This window comes from Psammomys obesus, unplaced genomic scaffold (genome assembly GCF_907164565.1).
Source record: "Psammomys obesus unplaced genomic scaffold, mPsaObe1.curated_primary_1811, whole genome shotgun sequence".
Taxonomy (NCBI): Eukaryota; Metazoa; Chordata; class Mammalia; order Rodentia; family Muridae; genus Psammomys; species Psammomys obesus.
The window spans coordinates 19,337,271-19,364,879 of record NW_026596040.1 but is presented as its reverse complement, the minus strand read 5'-3'; the positions used below and the strand labels follow the sequence as shown (position 1 = coordinate 19,364,879).

The window sequence follows — 27,609 nt, the reverse complement described above, 5'->3', positions numbered from 1 at the left end:
CTATCTATCTATCTATCTATCTATCTATCTATCTATCTATCTATCTACTTATATACATTATGTGTAATTTTGCCTATATATAAATAATATGATTCCCTGATGCTTTCTCAAACATCCTTAGTGTTGTTTATTCCTCTTCGTTTCCCTCTCCCTGTTTTTTCCGTTTTCCCCCTTCCTATCACCTGTCTGACTTATTTTTAGAAATTTGATCTCTCACTCAACCTGATGATCACTGGTTGGCTACACTGACAGACTAACAAGCTCCAGTTCCTAGTAATTCTATCCTACTATTTTTATTACCTTCACCAGGATTACAGATTTACAGATGCATACAACCACACCCGGCTTTTTGTGTGAGTGGAAGGGAATATGTCAAAGTATTGATATTCACAGATGATATGATTGTAGACATAAGTGGCCCCCTTCAACCAGAGAATCCTGCAGCTGATAAACATCTTCAGCAAAGTGGCTGGATACAAAAATTAACAGGCTGAGAAAGAAATTGGGGAAACAAAACCCTTGACAATGGTCACAAATAATATAGAATATCATGGGGCAACTCTACCCAATCAAATGAAAGACCTGTATAACAGGAATTTCAAGTCTCTGAAGAAAGAAATTGAAGAAGATATCACAAGATGGAAAGATCTCCCATGCTCATGGACTGGTAAGGTTAACATAGTAAAAATGAGCATCCTGCCAAAAGCAATCTACAGATTCAATGCTATTTCCATCAAAATTCTAGCACAATTCTTTACCAACCTTGAAAGAGCAATTCTCGACTTCATATGGAAAAATAAGAAACCCAGGATAGCTAAAACAATCCTGTACAATAAAAGAACTCCTGGAGGCATTACCATCCCTGCTTTCAAGCCGTACTACAGAGAAATAGTAATAAAAACCTCATGGTACTGGCATATAAAAAGACAATTTGAACAATAGAACTGAAAAAAAAAACCCAGAAATAAACCTGCATACCTACAGACACATGATTTTTGATGGAGAAGCCAAAACCATACAATGGAAAAAAAGGAAGCGTTGTTAACAAATGGTGATGGTCTAACTAGATGTCTGCATGTAGAAGAATGCAAATAGATCCATATTTATCACTTGGTACTGGGTATTTTTATGGCTTTTTTTACACCCACTTTGTTCTTTTAATCCCCTCTCTCATCTCCGCTGCATCTCCTCTACCATTATAGATGCTTGCATTTCTGTAACCTAGCCCTCCTCCATCAGGCTCTAGAGCGTTTTGCCTCACTCATTAAAGGATAATTCCCACATGCAGATTCAGGCCTATGAGGTCATTTATTTATTTGAATTGTCTCAAAAATGCAAATTTGTAGTGACAGGGCCTGGAGAACTGTTGTCTAGGATTGGGCTGGTAATAGATTTCAGGAATGTTGGGAAGTAACAATAATATTCCAGAACTAGATTGTGATAATAGTTGCTCATTTCAATAAAGGCACCGCAAATTATATAATTGTATATTTAAGATAGATATATTTGCAACATGTAATATACTTCAATTAAGTTGTTTGGAGAGGAAAGAAATGCAAGAGGTTGTCGATTTTTTTTTCATGAGTTTGCTAATTGCCCTAATGTGCAAGAGCATAAAATAAAGAGCCAGGAAGATGCTTCAGCAGCTAAAATAGCTTGCTACGCCAAGGCAAAAGCCTACGGGCCTGAGTTTTATTTCTAGGACACACATAAATTGGGGAGAAGAAAGTTGAGTACACAAGGTTTTCTTCTCACCTCCATATATGAGCTGTGGCACAGATGTCTCTTCCCTCCGACTTTTATTTGTGCAATTGCACACCTGTATAAGAAAACAATAAGATAAGCCAGGCGCAGTGGTGCACATCCATAACCGCAGCACTCAGGGAGGCAGAGTCAGGTTGATCTCTGTGAGTTTGAGACCAGCCTGGTTTACAAAGCAAGTCCAAGGCAGCCAAGACTACGCAGAGAAAATTTGTCTCCAAAAAACAAAACAAGACAAAAAGATAAATATTAAATAAAATTGCATAAAATTCTCAGACAGTGCTATTTCACTTAGGTATTAGGAAATAAAAACGACAATAATAATTAGGCCACAGCCTAATTATTAGCAGTTTTTATTGGGCATATCCCAAGAAGTAAGTTACCAGTTTCCCACCCATTGCCTCCAACAGACTAAGCTAATGAAACTCCTATGCTTTGTTCCCACTGGGACTCCCTATGGTTCCTGGAGTATACAGTAATATTTCGTTATGGTGAAATTTTCGTAAGGAGAATACGCGATCAACAAGCAATCAATTAAAGCAATGTCAAGATCCTTGTGCATAGCCAAGGTACAAGTAGAATTTAGGAAAAGGATACTTTAATCTTACCAGGAATGTAAATTCCATTTCAGTATGCAGCATTGATTGTTCTTGTTTTGCTTATTGGCAGTTAGTGCATGCAGAGCTGAGACTGTGAATTTAAACTTTAAGGCAATTTAGTGAGAAAGCAAAATACCAAGCTCAACATCCTTAGTCATCAGGGAAATGCAAATCAAAAAGACCCTGAGATTCCATCTCACATCAGCCAGAATGCCTAAGATCAAAATCTCAAGTGACAGCACATGCTGGCTAGGGTATGGAGAAAGAGGAACATTTCTCCATTGCTGGTGGGAATGCAAACTTGTACAACCACTTTGGAAATCAGTCTGCAGCTTTCTCAAAAGATTGAGAAAAGCTCTTCCTCAAGACCCAGTGATACTACTCCTGGGTATATACCCAAAAGACACTCCACCATACAACAAGGACACTTGCCCTGCTTTGTTCATAGCAGCTTTATTTGTAATGGCCAGAATGTGGAATCAACCTATATGTCCCTCAACCAAAGAATGGATAAAGAAACTGTGGTGCATTTACACAATGGAATACTAGTCCGCTATTAAAAACAAAGAAATCATGAAATTTTCAGGCAGATGGATGAAACTAGAAAAGATCATCCTGAGAGAGAATCCACACCCAGAAAGATACACATGGTATGTACTCAGTTATAAGTAGATTTCAGCCATATAGTACAGGATAAACAAACTAAAAGTCACAGACCTGAAGAAGATACTTGATAAGGAAGATCCAGGGGGGAATGCAGAAATCTCACTCAGGAGGGGAAAGAGAATAGGCAGGGGTAATGGTTGAAGTAAGGGAACAAGGTAGGAGAAGGGGCACAGAGAGTTAAGAGGTGGAGATCATGCCTGAGGAGAGCAAGAGCAAGAGGACAGAAGGCCTGTAGAGAAAAGAAAAACTGAGGGTGGGGGTAGCTCTGTGACAAGCCGGAGATCTTAGTCAGGGTAGGCTCCTGGGAGGAGATGAAGGGTAGTCAAGCAGAGGCTCCTAGTAGCAGAGGCCATAGGAGACACCTTCTAACTCCACAAGTCTCCCAGTAGCGGGAGGGAAAAACCAACCCACCCATGAAAACTTCTCCCCAAAATTTACCCTACCTACAAGATGTGCAAGGATAAAGACAGAGCAGATAGAGCAGAAATTGAAGCAATGTCCACTCAATGCCTGGCCCAACCAAAGACCCACCCAATAGAAGAGAGCCAACCCATGACACTATGAAGGATACTATGCTAAGCTTGCAAACAGGAGCCTGTCAGAGCTGTCCTCTGAGAAGCTCTACCCAGCAATGCCTTAAAACAAATGCTGAGACTCACAGCCAAACATTGGGCAATGCTTAGGGAGTCTTGTGGAAAAGTGGGAGGAAAGAGAAAAGGACATGGAGATGACAGGAGCTCCACAAAAAGGCCAACAGAGCCCAGGGCCCAGAGGGGCTTTGCTGAGGCTGAAGCATCAACCAAGGACCATGCATAGACTGAACCTAAACCCTCCTACAAAAATGTAGCCTAGGGGCAGCTTAGACTTCATGTGGGTCCTCAGGTAAGAAAAAGGGGAACGGGGGTGGGCTGCATCTGACATGGATTCTCATGCCAGCTTTTTAATCACTTTCCCCTAGCAGGACTGCTTCACCAGGCCACAGGGAAGAGGGAACTTTCAGTCCTTATGCAACTTGATGAGCTGGGGTGGATGAGAAGGGGGGGCTCCCTTTTCTGAGGAATAGGGGAGAGGGGAGGGAGGAAGGCTGGGACTATAAGGTGAGGAGGGTTGGAGCTACAATCAGGATGTAAAGTTGAATACAAATAAATTAATTTTTTAAAAAGATTCTACACAGCTGGTGTAGAGGAAAGTATAAACAACAGGGGAAAGAAGAAGGAAACCCGTTATTGGGAAGGGAACCTAGGGTTATCTGCATTAGCCTACATTAGTTCATTCCACCAGAAAGGCCATTTGCGAAGGGCACACAGCGGTTTATGTCCATGGAGACTATGCTAAGAGGCCCTCATTTTAAGGAGGTACTGTGGTTAGATAGAGGGATGGGTCTCCTGGACAGTTGGTTTGCTTGAGGATGGGTTAGAGGAAGGCCCGATAGGCCTCTTCCTTGGGGTTCTGAAAACCTTAAATATTTTGAAGATAAGTATTTATGCCTGCATCTTGAGACATCATAATTTTATCATCTTTTGGTAAGAAATGGGGTTTTCCTACATGTCCAGAACTTGATATAATCGAAAACCACAAACCCAATTTTTAGAATGGCCAAACATGGGTTTTATGAAGATTTTAAAAAGTTATGACGTGGCAAATGCTTATTTGTAAGGTTAGTATATCTTCCCTTATGCATAAAAGAATATTCTTCAAGAATGCAGTTTGAAACCAGTACATCTGCTGTTCTTATGAAGGATTAAAATGAGCTATTTTTGTGGAGGTTGAGCGGCAAGAGTATAAGAACTTTAGCCCAGCTTGTGCCAAAATGCCTGCTCTAGATTTTGTTTCATTATGTTGAATTTACTTATCAGTATGTTAACTCTCAAATACACTGAACTTTTAAAATATCCATTTCTTGTTTATGAGGAAGCCTCATTTTTTCATTAAACACAGCTTTATGTGGTTTTCAGTTTTGTTTGATCATGCGCAGCCTTTATATGCTGTAGAACATTCTGCATGTCATTCTGAATGTCATTGCTCTCCAAGTTTGATTTTCATGGTGGAAGCTTTTCATAAAAAATCATACCAGTAATCTTTGAAATGAAAGCCCAAGAGACATCTTATGTTCCCAAGAGTTGGTCAATAACGAGATATAGTCTTTCTGGAAAGAGAACTTTTTTATATGTATTCTCCTTACACAGCCAGGGCCTTACATCCATTGGTCATTGGGAAACTGACTTTTCCCTTGTTTTCACATCTTGCAAATCAGCGCCAGTAACACTCAAAGGCTGTCTTGTTGGTGGTTCAGTTTTGTCTACAAGAATGTTTAAGGATGCCTAGAATGTTTATGGAAGTAAATTTACAGTGTTGAGGAAAGTAGACTGGAAATGCCCAGAGCCAGCCTTTGAGTCGCCTTCAGTGTGATTCATCCCTCAAGCTTTGAGATGCATATGGATCTCTTGAACCCTGTGTTAAATATGCTGACTCTGGATCAGTGTGCCTAAGGATGGGCTATAAAGCAACACAGAGATACCTTGGCTCTAGACCTTACACTTGGATGTGTAGGGATGACATGGAGAGTCCTCATAAGAGTCATGAGCCCATAGGAAGGTTGAAGGAGTACTTGTACATCATGAGCCAATCATGCACGAATTTACTCAGACTTTGGTCATCGTCTATAGCAGTGCAGGACAATGGCCATCTGATAGAGAGAAAAGAGAATATAACACTAACTTTGCCTGAAAAGAATCTATGACAGCAGGCCTTTCTTAGTATTTTTTTTCTTCCTAATTGAGCTAACCATGCAATTACAGACTGATACAGAGATGGATGTCAGCTTGTTAGACCTATTTATGCACTGTTTGGACAGCCCAAATATAGATTTACTATGCAAAATCTATCTTCCTCAAGTTACTTTGGCATTCTAAACTCTTGATCATGTGTCTGAAAAGAAAATACTTGCTGGGTAAGGAGGAGTTACCTTAGTGATGATGCCTTCAGAGCCCAGGGAGGGCATTTGAATGAGAATTAAGGGTTAAGGTTAAAGTAGGAGGATCCTTGGCAGGAAAAGCTCTTCATCTTATGTTGTGTGGCATGCTGGGCTTAGCACAGCTAGAACGTCCAGTTTTTCAAGGAAAGCCTGAAATACAAGTTTCCGTGCAATGTTTTATACAATTTATACAATGTTTGCTATGAATTCTAATTCTTTAGAATGATCCAAGCCAAGAAAGCACATCTGTGAGCCAGGAGCCACCCATTTGCAATGCCTGGTGCTAAGTCCTCTGTGGTCCCTTAATACACGCCTCATGATTGGAAAATTATAAATTTTCTAAAGGAAATGCACTGCTCTTCTGTCCTTAGGTGCTTTGCTCAGAAGGAACAGTTTCTGGTTTCTGCATTTGGTAGCGGGGTCTAAGATTGGTACACGATCATAATAAAAGCCGCCTTTCCTTCTTCGTTCTCCTTCCAGATTACAGGACAGGCCCGTGTTTCACACAAGTCAATAATCAGATGTGCCAGGGACAGCTGACGGGCATTGTCTGCACAAAGACGCTGTGCTGTGCCACCGTTGGACGAGCTTGGGGTCATCCTTGTGAGATGTGTCCCGCCCAGCCTCAGCCCTGCCGCCGGGGTTTTATCCCCAACATTCGAACCGGAGCGTGCCAAGGTGGGTAAACTAGGCTTGCCACCACATGGGTCACCTCTTTGAGTGGAATCAGGAAACGTGGAACTGCGGGTGGGAACTGTGGACTCAGTGCCCATTGCCACAAGGTGGGTCCTGCTGAGAGATCTGATTAGAGGTGGTGTATATTTATAGTTTACGTTTTAGTGGCCAAAGAAAGCTTCAACTCGTGGCATTAATGCAGGGGAAGAAGATGAAAAGTAAAGGAACTTTTTAAAACGATAGCTTAAAACATATAATGCATTAAGGCGGCTAGCAACTCTCTGTATCCAGGAGGCACAACCTTTTCTGCACACTCACTCACACACACACACTACACACACAATTCTTCTGGAGAGACTGATTTCTTTTCACTCCTCATCATCCATGATGTCTTTCTCTCCAGATGATCTTCTGGGACTCCCCAGCCTCATAAGTGGCTCTCATAGATCTGAGACCCAAGGCTCCTACAGCACAGAGCCCTACCCAAGTGACCTACAATGGTCCTTTTCTCACTAGTTAGTTCCATTCATTTTCAGCCAGCAGAGCCCTTTGCTGTTCATTGGCTGCTTCTCCGATATCATCTGTACCAACTCCAGTTTTCAGTCCTTGAAATACTCTTTCTAGCAAGTTGTTGAATGGGAGTTGAGATGCCTTTTGCATTATTGCTGGAAATGCTGTTGCTTCCATTTGAGACACGTGAAGTAGGTGAAGATATTTGACGTAAATCGTGTGGGAGGTGAGAGCTGAAGGTTTCCAGCTGAAGCCAGCGGGTTGTGTCAGAAGTGAAGATGCATCAGCACCAATGGATTAATGTCTCGGGGTGCTAAGTAGATCGGTGTCCTCAGAGCCAAAATTACAGCTGAAGGAGTGCATTGCAACCTTAGCTCATTGGCCAATAAACCGTGGGGATTCTGCACAGTTTGGTAAATTATCCCTCAAAAGATTTTTGCTAGTTTTAGAGTGTTGTTAAAGGGTACAGGGATGGCATCCCTGAGCTGGAAAAAAAAATCAAAATTCCCAAATGTTCCACAAACCAAAAGCACTTTGAGCACTAGCATGATGCCATGAGTGGAAAAATTCCACTGTGACCCCACGTGGTTAAGTTGCTATCAAAGTGCGCAGAATCAAGGCTTTAGAAATGTCTGAGAAGGGGCTGGGGGGTGACTCTGTTTGCAGGGAAAACAGGAAGATCTTTATTTTGTTTTTTAAGTCTTAACTGCTTCTACAATAACATTCTAGATCTAGATATTCCGTGTCAGGTGTGCCTTCCCAGGGTGCTTAGCAATCTTTGACTCCTTTGGTGTGGAGAGCAGAGTGAGCGCTGGTCCTCTCTCCACACTCAGTGGTGTGCTGTCTCCATCCTTCACCCACACTTAGCGGTGTTCTGTCTCCATTCTATACTGTACTAAGGAGCCTAAGTTAGCTCATGTTGCCCCTTACATTTAAGCTATCATAAAACATGTAAATGAAAAATCATTCCAGGAATGTTGATGAACTTCCTGTTCTATAGAAAAACAGCTATTTGCATGCATAAACTATTTTCTTATAGCTAGTGTTTTTATGTAAAAACATGCATATATTTTAACTATAAGTGATATTTTACTTAAGATCAATACCTAGAGTTTTGTATTTTATACTTCTAAATGAATGTATCCACGTCAAATCTTTAGTCAGACTAAGATGTAAGTAACATAATTATTAATTAAACTAGTTAAGATAGTTAAGCTTTGAACTTTTAGATGTCTCTGCCTGTTCTAAAACTTGAAAATATAGTGATGGAATTTGTTTATTTGTTTATTAAATTCTAGTTCTTGGTTGAAAGGTGATTTTGTTACTATCTCGATTAGAATAAATTCATAAAGAAAGTGATAGCCAAAGCACATTTATCTTAACTGTTTACATTGACAAAAGTAATCACATAATTAACAAGTCTAATCTGAAATAAACATTCTGTTAACACCAATACCACACAAGCCAAAGCATTAAAACATTCTCAATCACAGGGACCCCTATTAAAGAGAGCTGGCTAATCCCCTGTTCCAGCCTGGCGAAAGTACCAAGAGGATGCTTACGAAGAACAGCTCACAATTCTAAATAAAATTCTGAAGCAATAGTTAAAATCAGTGATGATTTCTGGTAATGGTTGGGAAGCCATTGCACAGAGGGAACTTTCTAAACTGTGTGTGTGTGTGTGTGTGTGTGTGTGTGTGTGTGTGTGTGTGTGTATCATTATCCTGAAAGCTGTATAATTTGTGTTTGAACTTACTGAGAACTAGATCCCGGGTTAGTTATGTCAGAGTATAGGCAGCAATGGGAAAACCCTGACATTGGAAGCCAGACAAAGACAACTGATGAAAGAGACTAAAAAACTCCACAAAAATGACAAAGAAAAATTTTATCAGGTAGAGAAAAAGGCTTCTACTGATTGAAAAACACAGAACTTGACTGAGAAGATAGTAAGAATCCCATGAGCGAGCATATCTGTTTGTTTATTTGTTTGTTTGTTTGTTTGTTTGTTTTAAAGTCAGCTTCAGGCGTCATGCCACCTTCTCGTTCAGGCTCAGGTTCAGTTCCTGAACCGTTCCCGGCACCCATCTATAACTCCAGTTCTAGGGCAGACAGTTCCCTCTGCTGGCCTCCACAGGCACTGCAAGAACATGTGCACATTGATGCAGGCAAAACACTCATACACATAGAAAAATGAGTAAAGCTGTTTTGGCGTCACATGTTCTGATATAAACATGGTCGAATATAATTGTTTTCTTGTATTTGGTTCCTATGTCTATAAATGAACCCTCCTTTTTCGCTATACCATTGGGTACATTTTTCCATATTTGGGCATAAACTGAAAACGTGCCACCCTGTGCTATTTTTTTTTTTTTTTGACGATTTTGTTATTTTATGACAAGAGTTCTTGGACAAATTGGGGAGTGCATTTTCATAAACTAATTAACAGAGCTTTGTTACATTGTTTATAACCAGTTAAGCAGTTAAGTGAGGCTCACATTTCAAAATATTTGCCTTAATTCTACAAAATCTTTGCATGCAATTTGGGTACAAGAGAATTAATTGTCAGCTGTTGCTTGTCTGAGGTTTTGAGGACGTGGTTGGCAAGTCTGGGCTTCCCTCTTGTTTTTACAGACAGTACTGGTGTGTGCTTCTAAATTAATTATTTCCATTTTACTTTGTTATAATGCACTCTTTTCTTTCAACTACTAGCCTCATCCACCTAAAAGATACCATGTATGGTTCTTTGAGAGTATGACTTTTTTTTGTTTATTTTGGAACAAGTTCTCACTCTTTATCTCACTAACTTCTGTTCCTCCTGCTCCCAGGTCTCAAATGCTAAGATCTGGGGTATGAGCTCCCATGCCTGGCTTAAAGAAGTATTTTTAAGCCACCCCTAAGATAGCATACTTAGGAGAATGGAGTCACAAGGTATAGATCAAACTCCTGTATTTTCCTGACTTAGGAAAATTAGGAATTTTTTTTTTCATTTTCAAAGATCAAAAGTGGTAAAACTTTGTTTAAAATGTTCTTTGCACTATTATTATGACTCTCCTTTAAAGCTTTTCACCAGTTCAAAATATGGTATCTAACTTTCTCCAGGGAGGAGAGTATAATTAGCAACACTAGAATGAATATGAGATATCAGCTTTCAATATAAAAATCTTCCTACTTTACAGTGAAATCCACTCGGCTAATTCTGCCTACTAGCTATGAAAGCCCTGGGTTTCACTGCCACAGCTTTAAATGTCAGAATGTTGCTGCTTAATGAACGCTTAACAGACAAAATGAAAACTAATAATTATGCAAACTATTTTAAAATAGACAGGTATAAGATGGCTGATGCTAGAGGGGCTTCATTTTTAAAAGTGCTTTTTTTGTACAAACTATAAAAATGGTAAATGGCAGTTGCTTTTTTCTATAAAAAAAAAAAACTAAGGAAACTGTAAAGCTGTATAGTCTGGGAGGCTTCCTAAATAAAGGGCTTTTTCCCTCCCTCTTAGGAAAATGCATTTTAAACAACTATGCAATGTATGCTGTCATGTCAAATGTCTTTCCACCCCACACTTTAAAAGATGGATGACGATACCCTGTGTAATCTGGCCTCATGCTTCAGCTTATTTTATGATATCCCTCTCATTTGTCTTCCAGGAAAGGAAGTGCCTAGGGACGTTGTCTACTTTTTTGTAATAAGAATGGGAGTGTAGGGCTTTTCACAATAATGAAGCCTTAATGCTTCAAGCTACCCAGTATCTAAACATTTTGTCCTGTATTTTACTTCTCAGTCGACTTTCGTTTGAGCCAGAGAGACTTTAAAACACCCTGATGTTTGACTTCAATACAAACTTTCTTTGGACTGTTATCACTAGTTTTATAGACATGTTAAAAGTATGCTAAGTCTTTTGTAAGCTTGAAGTCTCCAATTCATACCCACAAAGATGCCCTGTTTGTGGGTTTTTCTGAAAATAATAGGAAACTCTGACATGGAAACTGACACACAAGCTGTAACAGAAAAAAGAAAGACACAGAAGACATAAAGTATAGCCTTACCTTTTTAATTTATTTATTTTTTAATAATTACAGTTTATTGACTTTGTATCCCAGCGGTAGTGCCCTCCTTCGTCTCCTCCCAATGCCACCATCCTTTCCTCATCTCCTCCTCCCATGCCCCTCTCCAAGTCTACTGATAGGGGATGTCCTCCTTCCCTTCCCCCTGACCCTAGCCTATCAGTTCTCATCAGGACTGGCTGCATTGTCTTCCTCTGTGGCTTGGTAAGGCTGTTCCCCTCTCAGGAAGAGGTGATCAAAAAGCCAGCTACTGATTTCATGTCAGAGACAGTCCCTGTTCACATTACTAAGGAACCCACTTAGAGACTGAGCTGCCATGGACTACATCTTTGCAGGAGTTCTAGCTTATCTTCATTCATGGTCCTTGGTTGGAGTATCATTCTCATCACAAGGAGAGCAACAGAACTGAAAAATCTGGCCACAGGGGCCTTACCCTTTTTGTTCAGATCTCATGGCTGGCATGGGACTCATTATATAGACCAGGCTGGCTTCAAACCTGTGGAGGTCCACTTGCTTCTGCTTCCCAAGGACTAGGATTAAAGGGGTGTTTCACCATACCCAGTATCTTATGTTTGTTAAATACACAAACACCCACTTTATATGGTCTCCTATTAAAAATTTTCTTTAAGAAGAAGACTGCAAATTTATAACAATGGGTATTTCTCTGTGTGCTGTGTTTCTGCAATTGTGAATGTTTGTGATGACACTTTTTTTAATCTTACAATGAAATATGTATCACTTGTCAGCTTTACTAAACTTTCAGTTTGAATTGATTGTAGCAACTTTTCACAGTTTTTTTATAATGTATTTATTTTATGTATAAGGTTTACCATAAAAATTTACCCAGTTACATAGTTATTGCCTGTAAAGAAGTCAAATCAAATTTACATAGATATAAAATGAAATTTTTAATGGGCTCCACAATGTGTTCTAATCCAGCCTGGTTTATATAGCAAGGCCCTGTCTCAAGGAAATAAACAGGTAAGGAAGGACATGATTTTCAAACACTCTCAACAAAAGACTTTTAAAAATCTCTATTTAGCATGTTAACTATTTTATATCATTTTATTATTTATTTATTATATTAACTATATCATATTAACATGTTTATAGATTTTGTTTTATTTTGGTTTCTTGTGTATGGCTTTTGTCAGATTAAAGATGTTATATTGCATTCCTGAATTAATGAGGCTTTTAGAATCATGTATTAGAGTTTAATTCCTGGTGATTGCATTTGCTGCTTGTGACCAGTAATTACTTCATTTAACTTTGGCTTCCTACTTTTTAAGTTTTCAAAGTATTTTTTTGGTTGTTGTTTTGGTTTTGGTGTTGGTTTTTTTGGTGAACAGCATAAAATTGGGTCTTGATGTTTCAGAATAAAATATTACAGTCTCAGTCCTCTAAGTTTGATTGTTGCACACTTTAAATTTCATATAAATGTGAATATTATCAAGCTAAAATCTGTATTTTACTTTCTTTTGTATTGTTTACCTTTTCCTGCTTCTGTTGGGTTAGCAATGTTTGCATTGGCTTTATTTCAAGTGGATTGTTAACTATGCTTTTGTTCACTTTCTAGTTTTATCTGCATATTTAACTCCCCATGATGTGTTTCAAATATGAACAAGCCATTTTTATAGTATAGTAACTTTACACCCCAATTCTTCTATTCTTATCTTCTAACTTTTTATTGCTTTACTTTTTAATTCTTTATGCATTGTAACCTACAAAATACATTACTTTTATTTGCCATTTTATATACAGCCAACAATTATCTTTTAAATTTTCAAAAATAAGAGAAATATATTTTATATTTCTCAGCACACTTACTGTTTCCAGTGCCTTTCATTTTGAGTTAAGGTTATAAGTTCCATTTCACTTTTAACTGAAGAAATTCACTTGATGTGTCTTAGAAATGCTCATATTCATTTGTTGATAACTTTCATTATTACTTCATTAATTTCACTGTGGCATATTTATTCTTAAATGGATGAAATCAATAAACAGTAGAAAGATGAAGAAGGCCATGACAGTATCTAAAACCGAGGTTTTAAATAAGAAGTTGATAACCCCAGTACAATACTGCTTAAAATAAATAGATCTATAACTTTCAGACAAGGAAATAAAACCGTGAATACGCTTAGTAACAAGCAATTGGAGTAGTGTAAGCTAAAATACTGTATTTTTACAATTGTTAGATCAAAGAAAATTAAGAGATTAGATAGTAGTAGCAAAAAAGTGGGAAATTAGTAGTAAGGAAGAAGAAAGACGGGGTCTTCATGAGTTAGGAGGATGCTGAAGGAGTTCTGAAGAGCACAGAGTTCTCTTAACCATAGCACATGTATGTATGCCCTGTGTCTATGGCAGAGAGATGGAATGAGTCCTTAGATGCTGAGCCCCATAAAGAAACACACTGGGGACACATAGGGACAGACTTGGTGCCAGAACCAGGAGAACACACAGTAAGAAGCATTCTGTTTCAAAACGAAACAGTAAATTGTCACAGCACAACAGGACACAGCAAGGTAGGTCTCCAGAAGACACCTCTTTCCAGAAAAAGATGTCTACCTAAGTGAAAGACCAAACACTCAGGCAAGGTCTGCTCCCCTCACCCTGCTGTTCTGGAAAAACTGTCTCCCTGGTACATAAAAGAAGCACAGTGGTGCCACCTGGAAATCGGTTTTGCATATGTTGAAAATGTTTTCTACTTTGCAGATGTTGACGAATGCCAGGCGATTCCAGGACTGTGCCAGGGGGGAAACTGTATCAACACAGTGGGATCTTTCGAGTGCAGATGCCCCGCTGGTCACAAGCAGAGTGAAACAACCCAGAAATGTGAAGGTGAGCGCGCTGTGGGGGGCAAGCCCGCTTGCTGACTCTAAATCCAAAACCAGTCAGTAAATACTTAAAACATGCATTTGGAACTGTTGGAACTAGTGACCCTAACCATGATTCTTTATCTTAATATGAAAATGTAAGTGCAGCCCATAGCATTTCGGTGTTAGGACTGTATATTGCAGCCTTAAAGGATTTGAGCTGCAATAAGGCGGTGTAGATTTTGCATCTGGTTAATCTCGCTAGCTACAAGGTATTGAGAATCATTCAGCCTCTTATAATTTCTTTCGTAAGGTGGGTTTTCATTTCCTCTGTGAACTTGTTTCAAATAGAGTAAAGTTTATTGCCCTTACTTATCTATGACTAAGTCTGTGTCACTGTTATAAAACTCAAGAAATTTCTAATGCATGTTAGCTTTTTCGATTGTTATCCTACCTTAATCAATTTATTTCATCACCGATAAAAATTTTAATCTCCCTCTCTCTGTGTGTATGCGTGTGTATAATATATGTATATGTGTGTACACATGCTCCTGTGTGTGAGGACAGGCATATAGACACCTTGGTGTCTATACACCATGGTATATGTGTGGAGGGTAAGTGAGCTTCAGGTGTCCGGCCTCATCTTCCATCTTGTTTGAGACAAGTCACTTGGATCCTCCTATCTCTGCCTTTTATCTCACTATATAAGCACTAGGGTTACAGAAATGTTACCAATCAGCCTTTAGATGGACTCTGAAGATCTGAACTTAGATCCTCATGCTTCCACAGCAGGCCTTTATCCACGGAGCTGCCATCTAACCCAAAGGTAGTTTCTAAAGGCAGAGACATATAAATTCTAGTTAGTTGTGATAAAGCATTCTCATTTACTCTAACTAAGGTATTTCCCTTTTCCTTTTTTATAAAAGGCAGTAGTTTGTTTATTTTGTGTTGATCAGTTAAAAAGAGGCGTGCCCGTCTATATAGAAAAGACAATGGGAAGGTGAAGTATCAAGTGTTTAATTGTACAAGGCTAAGGGGAATCTGTTAGGAAGGAGGAGATAGTGTGGCATTTTCCATGTTCTTCTATTTATTTACAGTCAGTCTAAACTCATTTTTATACTCTGACACATGTACTACCAGATAATTGCATTTTCCTCACAACAGGGAAGGTGAGAAGAATGTAGTTGATTATTTTAGGGACCAAATAATTTTTTCCTGACACTTTTTAATAATATTCAAGTGGTTTGTGCAATTTCAATACAATATTAATCACTAATCTACTTGCAACGAAAAGGTTAAGAAAAATACTTTCAAAGTGAAGTAAATTATCTGAGTTAACACAGGAAGTGGCTCAAACATTAAATGGTTTACAGAAAGGATGCTACTATTTCAAAAAGCCTCCTAGGTTTTTGGAGGAGTTTATTCTATTGCTTACTTTCTTTCACTCCCTTCTACTTTTAACTTCTGGAATAAAGTCTAAATCCTATCCAAGAGTGAGGGAAGAAAAGCCAGTCTTCAGTTATAGGTGAGAAGGCACAGCCACTGACTGATTCTAGTGGTTGTGACATTTCCGTTACACACCAAACAATGACTTTCTTCTTAGCTGAAAAGGGAAGAAGTCTTTTCTCCATCACATTTCATCATAAGATCACGCAGAGCCAAGGCAGAACTCAGAGGAAGACAGGGCCACTCTTTATTCTCGCTCGACTCGTTCTTTGGGAATGGGAGTTATTGATATAACATAGGCACCACCCGGGGCCCTGAACCCAGTCATGTCTTGGCTTACTTCCTGCTCAGGCAGCCAACTCCATTTAAACATTGCCCAGAAAGAATTATATGATTTAGTATTTATGATTTGTGGGAATGGGGGAATTGGAACAAGGGTTGATTAGGACTGGAAACCTAAAGGTTTTGTGAAAGCTTTGCTTGTTTATAAAGCATATTTATTTAGCTAGGTCTTAAAAGTGGCTATTACCAATTTTCTTTGGGTAATGCTGTTCCTGTGTATAAAAAAAAGCAAGCAGTACTCATATAAAATTATTTAATTCAATTGGTATCAAAATGTACCTTCAAATACCAGAGCTGTGGCTAGACACAATGTCAGGTTTTGAATTATACTCATATATAGTTTAATACAGTGTTGTCATAAGCTTAAATTTGATGTATGTTCTAAATAAAAATATAACCAACGCAGTTACTTCTAACTATCAAAGCCTAGATATTTAAATTTAAGTGTTAAAAAATGTAAAATGGAGTATTAGCAGATTTATTTAAAAATTGTGCCCTTCCTGTTTTTACTATGTGAAATCGGGTGCTTTTGTTCATGTAAAATAAACCTCTGAAGTTCCTTTGTTTGCTCAAAAACGAAGATGCTACAGCATCCTGGGGTCTGTGTCACTGGAGAGGTAGCATTCTTAGCAGGAAACTACAACTCTAGGCTGTTGGTTTTTGGTAACTGTGATGGCGTTGCACTTTTTGTGCATTTGTTGATTATTTTTTTCCAATGCTTGAATAAGATTCCTGAGGACAGAAATTCTTCCTTCTCCACTACTGTGTTCCAGATCTGAGAACTCTTTCTGATATACTTAGCAGATTCCTTACCAATAAATGTTGATTACCAGTGATATATTTGGCTTAAGTTAATGTTCAAAAAGTAGGCAAACTGTGAGACCAGGATAAAGCTGTGTTTGGAAAGAAGAAATTGACCAAGTGATATTTTTCCTTCATTGGACCATCTTTCATTTCCCTTTTAAAATATTTATTTATTCTATTAATTAATTAATTGGATACTGGGTATCACCGTGTAGCCTGACTGTCAGGAAATCACTAGGTAGCCCAGGCTAGCTTTAAATGTGTAGCCATCTTCCTGCCTCTGCTTTCAGAGTCTGGAATTGCTGGACAGTACCCCTGGGCTCACCTCCATTTTTTTTAAGGTTCAGGGTTGTTTTGATTTGCATTTCCCTGATGGCTAATGAGGATGAGCATTTCTTTAAGTGTTTCTCTGCCATTCGATATTCCTCTGTCGAGAATTCTCTGTTTAGCTCTGTTCCCCGTTTTTTAATTGGATTACTTTGTTTGCTGCTTTTCAGCTTCTTTAGTTCTTTGTATATACTCGATATTAGTCCTCTGTCAGATAAAGGGTTAGTGAAGATTCTTTCCCAATCTGTAGGCAGGCGTTTTGTTTTGATGAGAGTGTCCTTTGCTTTACAGAAGCTTTTCAGTTTCATGAGGTCCCATTTATTGATTGTTGCTCTTAAAGCCTGTGCTGTTGGTGTTCTGTTCAGGAAGTTGTCTCCTGTGCCAATGAGTTCTAGGCTGTTCCCCACTTTTTCTTCTAACAGATTTAGAGTATCTGGTTTTATGTTGAGGTCTTTGATCCACTTGGACTTTAGTTTTGTGCAGGGTGATAAATATAGATCTATTTTCATTTTTCTGCATGCGGACATCTAGTTGGACCAGCACCATTTGTTGAAGATGCTGTCTTTTTTCCATTGAATGGTTTTGGCTTCTTTGTCAAAAATCGAGTATTCATAGGTGTGTGGGTTTATTTCTGGGTCTTCTATGCAGTTCCATTGATCCTCCTTTCTGTTTTTATGCCAATACCATGCAGTTTTTATTACTATTGCTCTGTAGTACAACTTGAGATTGGGGATGGAGATACCTCAAGATGATCTGTTGTTGTACAGGATTGTTTTGGAGATTCTGGGTTTTTTGTTTCTCCATATGAAGCTGAGAATCTTTTTTTCAAGGTCTGTAAAGAATTGAGTTGGTATTTTGATGGGAATTGCATTGAATCTGTAGATTGCTTTTGGCAGGATGGCCATTTTCACAATGTTAATCCTACTAATCCATGAGCACGGGAGATCTTTCCATCTTCTGAGATCTTCTTCAATTTCTTTCTTCAGAGACTTGAAGTTTTAAGCAAACAGGTCTTTCACTTGCTTGGTTAGTGTCACCCCAAGGTACTTTATGTGGTTAGTGGCTATTGTGAAGGGTGTTGTTTCCCTAATTTCTTTCTCGGCCATTTTGTCTTTAGTATACAGGAGGGATTCTGATTTTTTTGAGTTGATTTTGTATCCTGCCACTTTGCTGAAGGTGTTTATCAACTGGAGGAGTTCTCTGGTTGAATTCTTGGGGTCGCTCATATATACTATCATATCATCTGCGAATAGTGACACTTTGACCTCTTCCTTTCCCATCTGTATCCCCTTGATCTCCTTTAGTTGTCTTATTGCTCTGGCTAGGACTTCAAGTACTATGTTGAAGAGGTAGGGAGAGAGTGGGCAGCCTTGTCTTGTCCCTGATTTCAGTGGGATTGATTTAAGTTTCTCTCCATTGAATTTGATGTTGGCTATAGGCTTGCTGTATATTGCCTTTACTATGTTTAGGTATGTGCCTTGTATTCCTGATCTTTCCAAGACTTTAAACATGAATGGGTGTTGGACTTTATTAAATGCTTTTTCAGCATCTAAGGAGATGATCATGTGGTTTTTCTCCTTCAGTTTGTTTATGTGGTGGATTACCTTGATGGATTTCCGTATGTTGAACCACCCTTGCATGCCTGGCATGAAGCCTACTTGGTCGTGGTGGATGATATCTTTGATGTGTTCTTGGATTCGGTTTGCAAGTATTTTATTGAGTATTTTTGCGTCAATGTTCATAAGAGAGATAGGTCTGAAGTTCTCTTTTTTTGTTGGGTCTTTGTGTGGTTTAGGTATCAGGGTGACTGTTGTTTCATAGAATGAGTTTGGTAATGTACCTTCTGTTTCTATTTTGTGGAATAGTTTGAGGAGAATTGGTGTGAGCACTTCTTTGAAGGTCTGGTAGAATTCCGCGCTGAAACCATCTGGCCCAGGGCTTTTTTTGGAGGGGAGACTGAATGACTGCTTCAATTTCCTTGGGGGATATTGGGCTGTTCAGTCTTTCTACCTGATCTTGACTTAATGTTGGAAGATGGAATCTATCAAGAAAATTGTCCATTTCGTTTAGATTTTCAAATTTTATGGCATATAGGCTTTTGTAGTATGACCTAATGATTGTTTGAATTTCCTCTGTGTCTGTAGTTATGTCACCCTTTTCATCTCTGATTTTGTTGATTTGGATAGATTCTCTCTGCTTTTTAGTTAGTTTGGCTAAGGGTTTGTCTATCTTGTTGATTTTCTCAAAGAACCAGCTTTTTGTTTCATTGATTCTTTGAATAGTTTTATTTGTTTCTAATTGATTGATTTCAGCCCTGAGTTTGATTATTTCCAGCCTTCTGCTCCTCTTGGGTGTATCTGCTTCTTTTTTTTCTAGGGTTTTCAGTTGGGCCATTAAGTTGTTTGTATGTGATGTTACAAATTTCTTCTTGCAGGCACTTAGTGCTATAAATTTTCCCCTGAGCACTGCTTTCAATGTGTCCCATAAATTTGGGTATGTTGTGCCTTCATTTTCATTGAATTCTAGGAAGTCTTTAATTTCTTTCTTTATTTCTTCCTTAACCCAGCTGTCGTTGAGTAACAGGTTGTTCAGTTTCCATGTGTGTGTAGGCTGTTTGTTATTTCTGTTGTTGTTGAGGTCCAGCTCAACATGGTGGTCAGATAGAATACAAGGGATTATTTCAATCTTTTTGTATCTGTTGAGGCTTTCTTTATGACCAATTATATGGTCTATTTTGGAGAAGGTTCCATGCGGTGCTGAAAAGAAGGTATACTCTTTTGAGTTTGGATGAAAAGATCTGTAGACGTCTATTAGGTCCATTTGATTTAGGGTCTCTGTAAGTGTTTTTATTTCCCTATTTGTTTTCTGTCTAGTTGATCTGTCCCTTGGTGAGAGTGGAGTGTTGAAGTCTCCCACTATTAGGGTTTTAGGATCAATGTGTGATTTAAGCTTTAATATGGTTTCATTTACGAATTTAGGTGCTCTTGTATTTGGGGCATAGATATTCAAAATTGTGATGTCCTCTTGGTGGATTTTTCCTTTGATGAGAATATAGTGGCCGTCCTTATCTTTTTTGATTAACTTGGGTTGAAAGTCTATTTTATTAGATATTAGGATGGCTACTCCTGCTTGTTTTCTGGAACCATTTGCTTGAAAGACATTTTTCCAGCCCTTTACTCTGAGGTAGTGTTTATCTTTGTTGCATAGGTGTGTTTCTTGGATGCAACAGAATGTTGGATCCTGTTTCCGCAACCATTCTGTTAGTTTGTGTCTTTTAATTGGGGAGTTGAGTCCGATGATGTTGATAGAAACTAGTGACCAACAATTGTTACTTATTTTAGATGTGGTGTTGGTGGTGTCACTGAGTTTCATTGCTTGTCTTCTTTTGTTTTTTTGTTGTGTAGTTATCTATTTCCTCTGTTTCCTTCGATGTAGTTGTTTTCTTTGGTTTGGAGTTTCCCTTCTAGTAACTTCTGTAAAGCTGGGTTACTATGTAGATATTGTTTAAATTTGGTTTTGTCTTGGAATATCTTGAATTCTCTGTCTATGTTGATTGAAAGTTTTGCTGGGTATAGTAGTCTGGGTTGGAATCTGTGGTCCCTTAAGGACTGTATGATTTCTGTCCAGGCCCTTCTGGCTTTCATAGTTTCTGTTGAGAAATCTGGTGTGATTCTGATAGGTCTACCTTCATATGTTACTTGGCCTTTTTCCCTTGCTGCTTTTAGAATTTTTTTCTTTGTTTTGTAGGTTCAGTGTTTTGACTATGATGTGACGTGAAGAATTTCTTTTCTGGTCTAGTCTACTTGGTGTTCTGTAGGCCTCTTGTATGTTTATGGCCATCTCCTTCTTTAAGTTGGGAAAGTTTTCTTCTATAATTTTCTTGAAAATATTTTCCGGACCTTTGAGCCTGATGTCTTCTTTTTCTTCTACTCCTATTATTCTTAGGTTTTGTCTTTTCATGGTGTCCTTGATTTCTTGGATGTTTTGTGTTTGGAACTTTTCTGATTTTATTTTTTCTTTGAGAGACGTGTCAATTTCCGCAAGTGTATCTTCGGCTCCTGAGATTCTTTCTTCCATCTCTTGTATTCTGTTGGTGATGCTTACCTTTGTGGTGCCTGATCTTTTCTCTATGTTCTCCAGCTCCTGGTTTTTCTCTATTTGTGTTTTCTTTATTGATTCTAATTCTGTTTTCATGTCTTGCACCATTTCCTTCATCTGTTTGAATGTGGACTCCTGTTTTTCAATGACAGCTTCTATTTTTTTGTTCGTTTCCTCTTTATGTATCACTAATTGTGCCTCTACTTCTTTGGGTATAATTGCCTGTATGTCTATGAGAGCTTTGTTTATTTCTTCTTTATTTGCCTTCATTTGTGTGGACATTTCTTTGAGAGCTTTGTGCATTTCTTCTCTGTTTGCCTCAATTTTCGTGGTCATTTCTCTGAGTGCACGATTTGTTTCCTCTTGGTTAGTCTCGATTTCTTTGGTTATTTCTCTGAGGGCTTTGTTCATTTCATCTCTATGGGCCTCTAATAGCTGGAGAAACATAGTTTTGAGGTCGTTTTCTTGTATATCTAGTGAATTGAAGTGTCCATTTTTTTTGTGGGGTTGCTGGTGAGATCATTATGTCCTGATTTTTGTTGGGAGTGTTCTTACGTCTGCCTCTAGCCATCTGGTTATTTATAATCCTCACTGGTTGTTCCTCGAGATTGTAGTTTGGGCTATGATCCTCTCTTTCTGTTTTCTGGACTGTTTTTTCAGGAAGATGAGAGAGGTTCACTGCTTTGGGGGTGTGCACTGTGTTTTCAGTTTTGCCTAAGTAAAGAATGTGATGCTGGTGCTATTCGCGTGCGCTTTTAGCGGGCGCAGTGTGCATGCGCGGATTCTCTGACTATTGCAGTGGCCTGCAAGCCACTATTACGCAGTTCTGACTGAGATCCAGGGATTGTTTGCCTGGATTACCCTGGTGGACCCGCAAGGCAGAGGCTTCAATGTCGCTATCCCAAGAATCCCTCTGATGCCCACACTAGGAGTGTGGGTGGCAGGGATCTCGTCTGGTTGCTTCTGTGGAGAGGCCCTGGGTCTGGGGCAATCTCTCCCTAGAAGGCTCACTCAATCTCTTGCAGGACCAGTTGGAATGCACAGGGGTTCCCCTTGCTCACTACTCTCAGTTTTGGTCCTGCTGCAGAAGTGCACGGGTAGGCTAACAGTCAGCTCTGTGACACTGTGGTCGCAGGACTCGGTGTCCACCTTTCCTGTGTGCTGCCTCTTTGTTCTTTCCCTCTGCCAGGAGGGGTTGTGTTGACTGGTCCCTGGGTGGCACGGGAAAGAGTTAGGGTGAGTGTATTCAATCCCAGATCCCGGGACCAGATCTCTCTGCCAGAAGCAGCCTAGCAGTAGAATCTGTTTGCTGATCCCAAGAGAGTACCGGGTAGGGTTGAGTGTCCTCAGATCCAGAGCTTGGGTTTCTCTGCTAGGGGCCGCTGGAGAGAGGGTGCTGTGTCCTTGGCAGGCTGCCTCTCTGTCCTTCCCCTCTGACCTTCTCCTCTGCTAGGGCGAGCTTATGGAGGTGCTCTCAGGGCAGTGCCAGCAGGGGTTGGGGCTTCTCAGTGGGATCCTGAGCCCTGAGCCGGCGGCGTTTCTCTGCCTGGGGGGGGGGCGCCGGTGATAGAACTTGCTGCTAGACCTTATTGTGCTGGACCCAGGATAATCTCAGGATGTGTAGAATGACCACAGTCCCAGATCCCGAGCTGTAGTTTGTTTGCTAGGAGCGGCCGGCAGCACTGGAGTTCCGGCACTGTGAAGCTGCTATGCGCCTCTTTATCCTTCTGCTCCGCTGCGGCAGGGTGATGGCGGCGTTTGGGGGAGTGCCCGAAAGGATTGGGTTTTCTCAGCCCCGATCTCGGGTTGGGGTACAGACAATGTGGTCTGTGGCAGATTCTGTTGGGCACCTCCTGCCTCCTCCAAAGAGGGAGTAGGGATTTTGAGCTGGGCGCGCAGCTGCAATCTGTGCCTGGCGGGAGCTCAGTTGTGATGGCGGCAGGTACCCTCCGTGGTCGGAGAGACCTTCCAGGGAAAGACTGGGTGACCCGTGTCCAGTCTGGCAACTTTGCTTCCCCGTGGGTTTTTTTTGCGACTGGGACTCGCAGCCTTAGGACCCCTTGTGCCCACCAATCAGCCTGGGAAAGTGATCGGCACAAGCAGGCTTGCAGCACCAGCCCGGAGACCCAAAGCCCGCATTAGCAGGGTTCTCTTCCGGGTTCTGGCTGGGCAGCCAAGAGTGGACCCGACCGCTTCCCACGCCGTGGGAGCCTCCCCTCACCTGGGAAACACGGTCGATTGCTGTTGTTTTAGGGCCCAAAGTTCAGTCTCCTGGTCGTTGCACGGAGCGTGTTGTTCCGCTTCTCAGACACGGTGTTCTCCCGGTGCCGCCATCTTGGCCCCCACACCCATAAATTTATTTTCATTGCCACTTCGTAACTATACTTTTGCTACTGTTATGGATCATAATGTTAATATATGTGTTTTCTGATGGTCTCAGGGGAGCCCTGCGAAAGGGTCATTGAACCCTCAAAGGGATCATGCCTCACAGGTTGACAACTTCTGCCATTCTTACACCAAGATAAACCTTTTTTAATATCAATATCCACGAAGACACATGATACTCAACATCAACATGAGTGTTGGGTGGTCCTCAACCTGAGAAGGCATACTCCAAGTTTTTGTCAACCCCGAATCTATAGATGACTAGATTGGGAAAATCAACTCTATCAAAAAAATAAATCACATGCAAATAAAAGAGAAAAAATTCACAAACACGAATAAAAGAAAAATGCTGCGCTTAGCATATTTTTCAAAATACATAAATAAATTCTATGAATTAGTAAGAACATCTAATAGAAAAGATCAAATATCTGATTTGACTGTTGACAAAGGCAATTGTTATTTGACTACTATTTTTAAACATGTTTTCTTTATATAGACTAAAACATACTGAGATAATTATTTTTGGCTATAATCTATGATAAAATAAAATTCTAATGAAAACTGTATCACTAAAGGTGTTAGGCCATAGATATGATCACAAATTCCTGACAAAAATATCAGGAATATTTTGACTATCACAATACAAATCAACATACAATCTATTCATTTTAGTCTTAAGATGTTGTCCTATCTATATTCATCATTAAAAATTATGGACCTAAGATTCATTCTTTTTTCTGTAATGGCAAAATACAGTAAACAATAATAGAGTGGTAGACTGATTGTGTAAAACACAAAGTAGGGGTGATGACCTTTTAAAAAATTATGAACACCTTGTATGTTTATCTAAATGTATTAAAGATCTATTTCCCATGACAAAAACAAGTTGTAAAACATTTACATAAAAAATATGAAATGTTTTATTTATGTTGAGGTCTAGACCAAACAGAGGCTCTCTTTGGAAGCCCAGTGCATAAAGAGGGAACATGATTCCTTTTCTAACACCAGGAATATGTTTGGCAGAGCCAGTAACGACCTTGGAGAAGCTATGGCTTGAGATCCTGAGAACCCTCTTCTTCCAGTAGAATTGTGGTTAGCAATCCCAAAGTCACTGTGTGCTTGGTCTCTGACTTTTGGTATCCTGTGTTCTCCATGTGCAACCCTGATTAGCTTCCCATTGAGCTGACTTCCCACTGTAGGATGGCTTTTTACCGACCTTGTCCCATTTTTCCCCCACAAAATAGTATGTAAGATGCTGTTCTTAGTAAACTTGTTTGGCATAAGACATAGTTGTCCAGATATCTCTACTGCAGTCTTTCTCTCTTCTTTATCTTATCATCTAGCCATCCCCCTGTAGAAAGACCTGCTGGCCCAAGTCAGTTATTTTCTTATTTCTGCACACAATATCAGAGGAAGGACCTGAGGAAATTCTCATTCAGTATCCTAAAACATGAAAACTGGATGACTTGTAAAAGGGGTGAGAAACGCCCCAGCCTTGGGGTGTTTTTACCTACTTTGAGCCAATAAGCATATTAATAATCTATTAAAAGTGGGGATAATTATTTAAACTCAAACAAATTGATAGTAAACTTCTGTGATCCAAAATTTTTGTTTTTTATGACGCATTTATACTGGACTAGAAGTTTAAGGCAAATTCATTTGGAAAATGGTGAATTAAAACTGAAAATTGGAAGCACCTGTTCTCCCATAAGCCATCTGGGAATGGAAACCGAGCAATTGGATTATCAGGCTGACTTTTAGATGCTCCCTCCCCCATCACCACATCCAAGGAAGAACCACTAGCAGGGTGGAGGAATGATAGGGACTCCAGAGGAACAGCAAAGCGGCAACCCTGAGCTGACCAATCTAATGGAGAATCCAGACTCACCATGCTGACCAGAAGTCCGACATTCCCAATGTCTTTGCACAAATGGTTTCCGTGTGTATCCAGTAGCTTGATTGCCACCTTGACAGTGTGGTTGGTCAGGCTGGCCATCTTTTAGTGAGCCAAACTGAAAGTATAAATAGGGAGCTGCTGAAGCACATTGCTTTTAAAATTTCACACTGGCCAAAATGGTTTGTGGGAAGAAGCTCCATACATAATTTTCAGTGGAAAGGTAGAGGAGAAGTTCTTTAAAAAAATTATTTTTGCTACATTCATATATTTACTGTAGTGTGTTCACACCGTGGCACACACAGAGGAGTCAAAAGACAGCTAGCAAATATTATTGGTTCTCTCCTTTCATATTATCTCAGATTGTCATCCTGGGCAGCAGGTCCCTTTATCCACTGAGTCATCTTGGAGGCCCAATGGGTAACATCATTGTTATGAACATGAATTTGTTGAAATAAGTATATATCCAAAAATAAAACTGCTCCAAAAATGTTAACCTTTTAGGACGTAAGAATTGACTTTGGTAGTGAATCAAAACCTGAAACATCTAGATCTGGACTCGTGAGATAACTCAGTGGGTAAAGATTGAGTTCAGATTCCTAGCACCCAAATAGCACACTTGTGGATTGTAGCCAGTGTCTATAACCCCAGGGCTGGGAGGTAGAGACAGGGGGAGTCTCTAGAGCATTCTGGCCAGTCACTCTAGTCAGTCAGTTCAGTAAATGCCTATGAAGAAGAAGAGTGAGAAAGAGGAGGAGAAGGGAGAAGAGGAACAGAATGGAACAGAAGAAAGACTATGATGAAGAGTAGGGGAAAACACTTGCCCTTGGCCCTCACATGCATATGAACCTGCACACCTGCATACGAGCAACCACACAGGCAGATCACGATTTTAACTTCTGTCATAATTTTATTTTAATAATTTTATTCCCAAGGAAAAGGAAGCATAGAGAGAGAAATTATAACTTAAGTGTGAAGTGTTACCTAGAATGTACATGGGGAAGGAGGAAAACAGAGTAGCAGTGGCACAAAGTCGGTGCTCACACACCAGGACATTAGGAGCTATGCTGGCACCACCACGTTAAAGTCTCAACCTTGGTTGTTAATCATCATGCTTGACTTTTTTGCCCAAGATTTTCATGTGTGTCATATAAAACAGTATTTTCTATGGCACAATTTATTGAGTTTTTTTTATATATTTCAGTGGGGATGGCCATTTAGTACAGGATTCAATAATTCAGCTTTTACATGAAAGCAAAAATTTAAGAAACGTCCAGATGCATTCCTCATGGGTAAGCAGCAGTAAATTGTTTCCTACACAATAAGATGGTCATCTAGGAATGCAAGAGAGGTGTGTCTAAACTAGCATAGCTAAAGTAAGAGACTAATGAGGTTCATCTCTGAAACTAGTAGGCTACAGAGTCAGCTATTTTGATTTTTGTCACTTTTCACAGAAAATACTAGAAAAAGCCTGGAGTGACCTTTCCATACTAATATGTCTGGTTATACAATCCACTTATATATGTACACAGATCGTGTTTATATCATCAAAAATGTACAGACATTTTTTTGAAGCATTAGAGATTGAACACAGGGCTTGTTCATTCTGAGCAAGCCTTCTAATCCTCATCTGCATCCCCAGCTGTGTACCACTGCTTTAAAAATTAATGAACACATCCTTTTAGGAGAATTTTCAAAGTAGAGCACAACTAAGAAAATATAACTATGCCAACTTGAAGGTCAGCTTTCTGTAGGAATTATATGTAGTATGTGTTAGTCAATGAGCACAGAGCCTTCATTAAGTTCTTTTTTCTTTTTCCAGAATGTAAGAAAAGAACAGGGGTAGATTATCACTCATGACATCAGACTTTTGGACTGGAATGCGGAACTAGATTCATTTTCACTTGAGACCATTTATCTAGAACATAAAAATAAATTACTCTTAAACATATCATTAGAGCATTGAAGAATGATCAAGTTCTTTAATTTTCTTATAACATTTTGCCAGAATTCCTTAAAATATTGAAGTTTTATGTATCGCTTACTGAGGAGAACAGCAGTGCACGGTACGGAATTCCTGAAACTTCGCCAAGTCCAAACAGTTATAGTAAATTTAACTTTGGAATTTCCTGACTTTCATGTTCGTGAAATTTTAGTTTTTACTCAGCCTTAAAGGGAGACATTCAATTCGTCTTCTCTGCATTGGAATTTTTAAGGAAATTGTGAAAGGTGGAGAAAATTGGAACAAGA

General features: G+C 39.5%; 1 protein-coding gene across 1 annotated transcript in view; it reads left to right on the top strand.

Moving 5' to 3' along the window:
- Window positions 1–27,609, top strand: part of Fbn2 (fibrillin 2) — a 215,755-nt gene that overhangs the window by 60,208 nt on the left and 127,938 nt on the right. Inside the window, exons 6-7 of the mRNA XM_055622919.1 lie at window positions 6,481–6,678; window positions 13,963–14,088. Of these exons, the coding sequence (XP_055478894.1) occupies window positions 6,481–6,678; window positions 13,963–14,088 (324 nt within the window). The remainder of the gene's footprint in view (window positions 1–6,480; window positions 6,679–13,962; window positions 14,089–27,609) is intronic.